The sequence below is a fragment of the Psammomys obesus genome, unplaced genomic scaffold (genome assembly GCF_907164565.1).
Source record: "Psammomys obesus unplaced genomic scaffold, mPsaObe1.curated_primary_1811, whole genome shotgun sequence".
NCBI classification, from domain to species: Eukaryota; Metazoa; Chordata; class Mammalia; order Rodentia; family Muridae; genus Psammomys; species Psammomys obesus.
Window position 1 is genome coordinate 17,901,672 of NW_026596079.1, and position 7,051 is coordinate 17,908,722.

Below are 7,051 nucleotides of genomic sequence, written 5' to 3' on the forward strand. Positions count from 1 at the left end.
AATGAAGAAGGTAGCTAGGGGGCGGTAGTACAAGCCGTAATCCTAGCAAACATAAAGTTCACTGAGAAACCACTTAAATCTTTTGGCTTTTTTCTTTCTTTCTTTTCTTTTAAAGTTTTCATTCTTCTGTTTATTCCTTCCCTTTACTAGGTAGGCCTTCATTTTAAGCCTCAACTAGGTCTTGGGCTACAGAGATAGTGCTAGGTACAACAATGCCTAAGAGACCTCATCTCAAAGATGGGAGGTGAACAGCACCACCTGAATGGTTCTCTGCCCTGCACATGTGTGCTCAAATGCACATACAAAGATAAAAAGCCAACCTGGCCCTAACAATCTCCCATTTATTCCTCTAAAGTTTTTCCTTTCGGAGCACATGTGCTATTAATATAATTCTGCATGTAATTTTTTTAAATAAAAACATGGCATACACAGTAAAAACCAAACCACAATACAGGCAAACATTTGGTGCCACAGTGATCCTTGGAAGAAGACTTCAGTCACAGCCGACCATGTTCAGTTATCTTTATTAGGGCAAGTGTGAACGTGTTCTGTAACTTCTCTCACTTGTAAGCACAAACAGTGAGGGGCCTGCACCTACACTGGCCGATCCCGAGGTCTGGTCACAATATGCCACCACAGTGGTGGCAAGTCGCCTTCCTTTCTGGCAGGAGGCAAAGCTTCAGTCATAATACCATCCTGTGGTGTTTCCTCCTGCAGCTGTTTAACCTAGAAGGGACAAGGAAGGAGTAATTACCACAGGGATCTAACTGTAAGACCCACCTGTCATGGTCAAATGACAGCCTGTGAGGTGCCTCCTTCCACCACGAGTCTCGGCGTCAGAGAAACCTGGACTATTTCCATGCCTGAGTCTACAAGTCAGAACAACTCCTTGAAGAGCCTTTGCCTTTTGAAGTCAGTGTCTTTTATGGGGCTGAGTCTGCTAGCCTGCGACTAGACCAGGCTGGCATCTAACTCCTCAGTTTTCTTGCTTTACCCTTGCTGGTACTGTCATCACAGGCGAGCGGGGCAAGTGCTTACTTCTTGCATGGCAAAGCTGAGTGTTCTTTCCCTCTTACGTCTTAGGCACAGCCACAGATGTCTTCCTAATCCCTCTTGTCGTGCTCTTCCTCTGGGCCCCAGGAAAATACTGACTTATCTAAGTGCTCTCTGGAAACTAAGAAGCCCAGCTCAGGTGTGTTAGAGATGCCAATTAACACAGTCCTAGAGAGCAGGCAGGACAAAGATCCAGGTTGAAGTCACGTGAGAAGTAAGCTCCATCCTGCTGATGTTGCCCAACAACTTCTGCTCTAGGCTTCTCAAGATCACTTTAACGAGAAAGGGCCTAAAAGTATAAAAGCTCATCAACACACAGCACTGACCACCGTCCAGAAAGTGGAGGCAAGTAGAGAAGGGAGGAATTCGGGAGAGGTCCTCAGTGGGCATTAGCAGACCAAGCCTGCTGCAAATGTGAAAACATATATGTTGCACCACTTCTTATAAAACATGGCGCCCCTTGGCCACAGAGGCCATCTACTCTACCTTGGCCAAGGACTTCTAATACCAACATCCTGGACTTTATCTCCCAGAACCAGTACAACTTCAAGATGGTGGACTGAGATACCTATTAGCTATACCTAGCTAACTACTGTTGCCTGCCTACCCATCTACATAAATGCCCTGAGACTCTGAAGAAACTAACTGACAGGTCCTCCCACAGTTGGAGTTCTTAACATCAGCGTCTGTCTCAACTTCCCTTTTAAATCCAGCTTAGACCCTGTCATGACCATCCTTCCCTTTTGAACCATCTTAAGTCTCCTGTAATTCTCTTTTTTGTTTTGTTCTGTCTTGTTTTTTAAGTCAGGGTGTCTCTGTGTAGCCCTGGCTGTCCTGGAACTCACTCTGTAGACCAGGCTGGCCTTGAACTACCAGAGATCCTCCTGCCTTTGCCTCCCAAGTGCTGAGGACAAAGGCGTGCCTACCACCAACTGGCCCCTGTGATTCTCTTACTTAGCTGGAGAAACAGCTCAATGGGCAAACTGAACCTGACCTTCAGCATAGCTAAGAAGGGAATACTGGAACAAACCAATGTCCCAACACATCAATTACCCAGTGTCACATGGGACACCTTTTATCACTTGGCAAGCCTTTTCCCAACAAGCTCACCCTCAACGTCTAACACAGCTCTTCCAAGTGCTCATGCCCTCCACACCCACTTCCCTCGGCTGTTCTCAAAAGTGTCTTCAAACCCTTTAACCTGAATGCATTTGTGTATGTGTATCTACAAAATTATGGAGGAAGAATCTTTTCTATTATCCTCTCAATGATCTTGTTTGTTACTAAAGTTTTAAACACAACTGAAAAGTCATAAATTTCTATTTCTAGACCAGATTCCTACACCCAAAGTTGCCAAGTGGAATCTATACTTCACAGATGGCAGATTCTCAAACAGCACTCTTTTGAATGTTTGATTATCCCTGACACAGGGGACCTCCCCCGTCCTTCCACCAGTCTTCCCCACCTCAACAACACCACTAAATCCAGACAGTAAAGCTCAGACCCTGGAAACCACCGGTTTCTCCTTGTCCCTCACCCATCCCCCACAACCAACAACCATCCCTCCAGAGGACATCCTGAATGCTCACTTCCTCCCACACAGCTACTGTTATCACTCTACTATGGGCCATACAACCTGTTCACTAAACACTACACTAACCCTAAACTTAACTCCGTCTTCTCCACATATCATTCACATTATGGCAAGAGCTGCTAACACCTAACTCTGAACAACCTGAATTGAATGAAAACTGCCTAGGGCTCTCGGGTGGAGAAAGGGTAAGGAGTTTGATAGAACAGGAAGAATAGGTGAAGTGAGAGGTGGGAAAAGAAACCAGAGATCAGAGAAGCTCAAAACATAGTAGGGACAACTTCTCTGGAAGATGCCAGTGTGAGACTGAACACAGTGAGAAACTACAAATCTAGCTAAGAGGCGAGAGTGACAGCCATGGCTGGAGTGTGGACACTCGGCACACAGAGGCAAGGTCCATCCACATGCTGACCAAGCAAACTGCTACAGTGCACTGTCAAGAGACACACCTCCCGATCCCAGCTCTCCATCCTCAGTTTCTTCCACTGCTCTCGCTTGGCAAAGTAATCAGGGTACACTGCCTTCTCAGAAGGGTGCCAGAAATCTAAGCACCACTCTGGAACCTGCCAAGAGAGAAAATTATGTGTTATTCGACAGGCTACCTTTACAAGTCCAGGGACAGAGCCTGCTCAGGAGACAGAAGACAAACTCTAAGGGCTTTCATTATCAGTTGGGGAGCTGGCTCAGTTGGTAAAGTGCTTCAGACTCAACCATGAGAACCTGAGTTCAGAGTCCCAGCACCCATGGAAAAGCAGGCATGCTGATAAGCACCTGTAATCCCAGTGATGGGCAGGTGACAAACGACTTCTAGAAGGATCCCTGGCGCTCGCTCACTGGCCACCCAGCCTGGCCAAAACAATGGGCTCTGGGTTCAGTGAGACCTTTCTCAAAAAATAAACTGATGAGCAACTGAGGAAGACACCTGAAGTTGATGGCTGGCCTCCACAAGTACACCCACCAACACCAACACATAGATCACACATACATGTACATACGTGCGCATGTCTGTGCGGAAAACTTATCAGACTGTTTCTCACTCTAAGCAATGAACAGCAGAGGGCAAGCAGTAACCAGAGGTAAGAGAGAACGCCTTAAAGTAAAGGGACATGTGGCCGAAACATTAAAGTTAGTCCAACAGAGCTGGCATCACCCCTCTGGCTTGCATTTCCTAAACACCAAGAGTTACAGAGACATTATTTGAGTACCTCAGTGATGCTCAGCATCAATCCAAATTGACCAACTTTAAAAAGTTCCGCAAAGGAGCTATGTTCCAAATATCACTGTGCTTTGCCAAAAGTACACTGCAAAACCTTAGAGCTGAATTTATGAAAAGAGAGAAAGACTATTTCAGCTGTTTGAGCAACTACTCAAATGGCATGTGGTATGGAAGCGGAGGTCTGGGACGGGGACAAAGTTGGCCTCCTGAAAAGCAGCTGCCATGTTCCCTCACCTACCTTGTAGCACTCATATCTCTCATAGGAGGTGCCCCCGGGAGAATCAGGGAAGATATACGGCTGAGGATGCTGATTGTCCCAGAATTCTTCTTCTGCCTCCCTCAGCAGCTGTGTCGCCTTTACCATATCCTTCTCATTCTTATGTTCTTCAAACCGGGCCCTCATCAGACAAGCAAAGTACCGGTATTTGTCCCTTAAATCAGAAATAATGGTGGGTATCAGAAGAGTTATCTGCTCGAGTGGACAGCACTCCCACCCATGCACCCCAGATGTGCAACTTTCTGGCGCCTCCCCAACTACAGGTCCCCGCGAGTGCTCCCTCTGCAGCCCTCCAACAGCAGCATCGGACACTGTGTATACAGGCTAGCCACTTTCCTCTCCTCAGCAACAGACAGTGTACTGACTCCAGCCTATCCATTTTCCTTTCTCCTCCAAGCATTGAGGATTTTGACAGAAAGGTGACAGCTTTTTGCAGGTTCATTCAATACGTATTCATTGACAACTACTGCAGGTGCTCCCCCCTTTTGTGAGATGCTGCCTCAAATCCTAGAGGTACACAGATGACTGAGAAGGCGGGGATGAGCCAGTGGAGAGAATTCTGCTCAAGTCATGTCAGTGGTCCTTAAATGCCGATTCTCATACCTGCTCACAAACCTTAGGTAAGTAACAGGCTGGTATTGAATAAACAGTGAACAGACATCAGGAGGCTTTGACAACAGTTCAGGCCACAGATGGCAAGGGCCTAAAGCAGGGAACACACAGAAAACGAGAAAACAAAACAAAATACCCATCTAGACCACCAAGCCATGTAATGAACCTCTCTAGACTACTGCTAAACTAGCTGTAGAGTCGGGGCTAAGTTACTTAACGTAAACATATATATTCCATAAGCTAAAATAGAGAAGGACACTTCACAAAGTGGTTGGCACAGTTCATGTGCTCAATGATATAACAGGCCTGCACTGGAAAAGAATTTACAAAAAGCAGTGTCCAATAAGGGATGGTGCACGAGGATGTGTGTTACCGGCAGAAGGGAAACCAGGAAAATCCTTGACAACAAGTCTAAGACTGCTGAATCGCTAGTAATGTCATTAGCTGGAACAGGGAACTTGATAATCAATATGAAGTGGAAAAATAACTTTCTTTTAAAGAATCTGGATAAACTCAGTTTAGTGAATAGCAGATGATCTTACAAACAACTGAGAATACAGCTAACTCAAATGCCAACATGGAGGACATCCAGAGGATACACAGTTCTACAGAACCTTAGGATGGAACCAGAAAACAGCCTAGAATACAAACGAGGGCTCCACAGTAGGTAAAGTACCATGCACACATTAGGACCTGGTTTTGGAGTCCCAAAACCCTAGTAAAGTTGGACACGGGAGCACACATCAATAGCCCCAGTGCCCCTCCTCAAGATGAGAGGAAGTGACAGACTTCTGAAGGTGTCTAGGTCAGACAGCCTGGCACACCCAACGGCAAGAGGCAAAAGGCTAGCACTGATGCTTGAAGTTGTCCTGCCTTTCACACAGGTGATAGGCACATTCATAGTTTTTGTTTGTTTGTTTCTTTTAAAGAGGAAATGATTCAGGCAAGGACGGAGAAGGGATGTCAGATTAAATGTGTTGGGCCAGAGCTGTCACAGTTGCTGGTTTGATCTTCCCTCCATGATTATGAACCCTAGTATTTCCAGGTGTATTACAAGCTTCACTTCTTTTGTAAAACTAATAGTTCTGTTACCTGTGAGTTTACCTGTCACTTTCCCCACTAATCCATGGGAACTGCAGCTCAAAAGAGGATTAACTGTTACTTATTTGCCATCCAGAATAAAAACTCAATTGCAAATTCTCTCAAACAAGTAAGAAACACTTAGGAAAGAAGCTATCAATTGTACCTGCTTCCATAACAAAGACGTATAATGACAAACTTGCATCCCAGGATTCAGGATTACCCTCTGAAGGTCTTCCAGGGTACCTAGTTTTCCATCACTTTCTTGGAAGTCCTTCATGTAGGGCTGGGCTTTAGTATAAGAGTGTGGAGGTCTGGCAGTGACACATCTTGGGTTTTTACCGCATCTTGCATTTCTTTTAGGTCATGAAAGTCTCCATGTTGTTTATTTGTAAAAAGGATCTTACATAGCACAATGATGGTGGCACAGGTTGGCCTCAAAGTCATTATGTAATGGAGAAGATATCTCTGTCTTCAATATATGCCACCATATGAGACCCTTAACTCTCGCGGTTAAAGGAATAAATTATGTAGAAGGCCAAGAAGACATGACAGTAATGAGACGGGTCGATCGGGCAAAGCTAAATAGAGGAACGCTGATGGAAAGGGTGGAGACTGATGACTTTGCGTAAAAAACCTAAATTTTAATCCTGATTTGGCCTCATAGAAGCTGAGCAATCTTAGACAAGTCAACTCAGCCTGCTCATCTGTAAAATAAGGCTAAAATAACCACTAATTTCTGAGCTACTCTGCAAACCAAATATCAGGTACGTATTACCCTTAATATTAAGGACGACAAAGTCACGAAAACGTTAGCGTTGAACGGATGACAATGCAAGTGCTAGGTACTTTTTCTTTTCTTCATGCAACCCTCTGCGCTGGGTTCTGGTCCCGCCACACACAGCCGTCTCTGCCAGATCAAGCAGCAGCTAGTGCTACATGAGAACCTAGGTTCAAGGGCGGGCTTCCTTCCCTGTGTCCCCAAGTCCTTGAGCAGCCTGGCCTACAGGTCCTCTCGGCCTTCATCCCCGAGCCCCAGGTACCCTTTCCCCACCTGTGGATACACCATGACTCGAGGTGGCGTAGCGCGCGTTTATATAGCCGCAACACCTTCTGCTGGTGGGTCAGGAAGGCCGGAGGAGCGCAAAACGCCATAGCGGCCGGCTCACCTTCAGCGGCCGCCGCTGAGGCTACTGGGAACCCGGAAGGGGGCGGTCGCGAG

At 46.1% G+C, this 7,051-nt stretch overlaps 1 protein-coding gene across 1 annotated transcript; it reads right to left on the reverse strand.

The window, feature by feature from the left end:
- Positions 1–507: 507 nt before the first annotated feature.
- Positions 508–7,037, reverse strand: Ndufb9 (NADH:ubiquinone oxidoreductase subunit B9). The gene is made up of 4 exons (XM_055626744.1): positions 6,884–7,037; positions 4,099–4,291; positions 3,094–3,207; positions 508–726 (listed from the first exon to the last, which is right to left on the reverse strand). The coding sequence occupies exons 1-4, from the start codon at positions 6,982–6,984 to the stop codon at positions 595–597; spliced, it is 540 nt and encodes a 179-aa protein (XP_055482719.1). The 5' UTR covers positions 6,985–7,037; the 3' UTR covers positions 508–594.
- Positions 7,038–7,051: the final 14 nt, after the last annotated feature.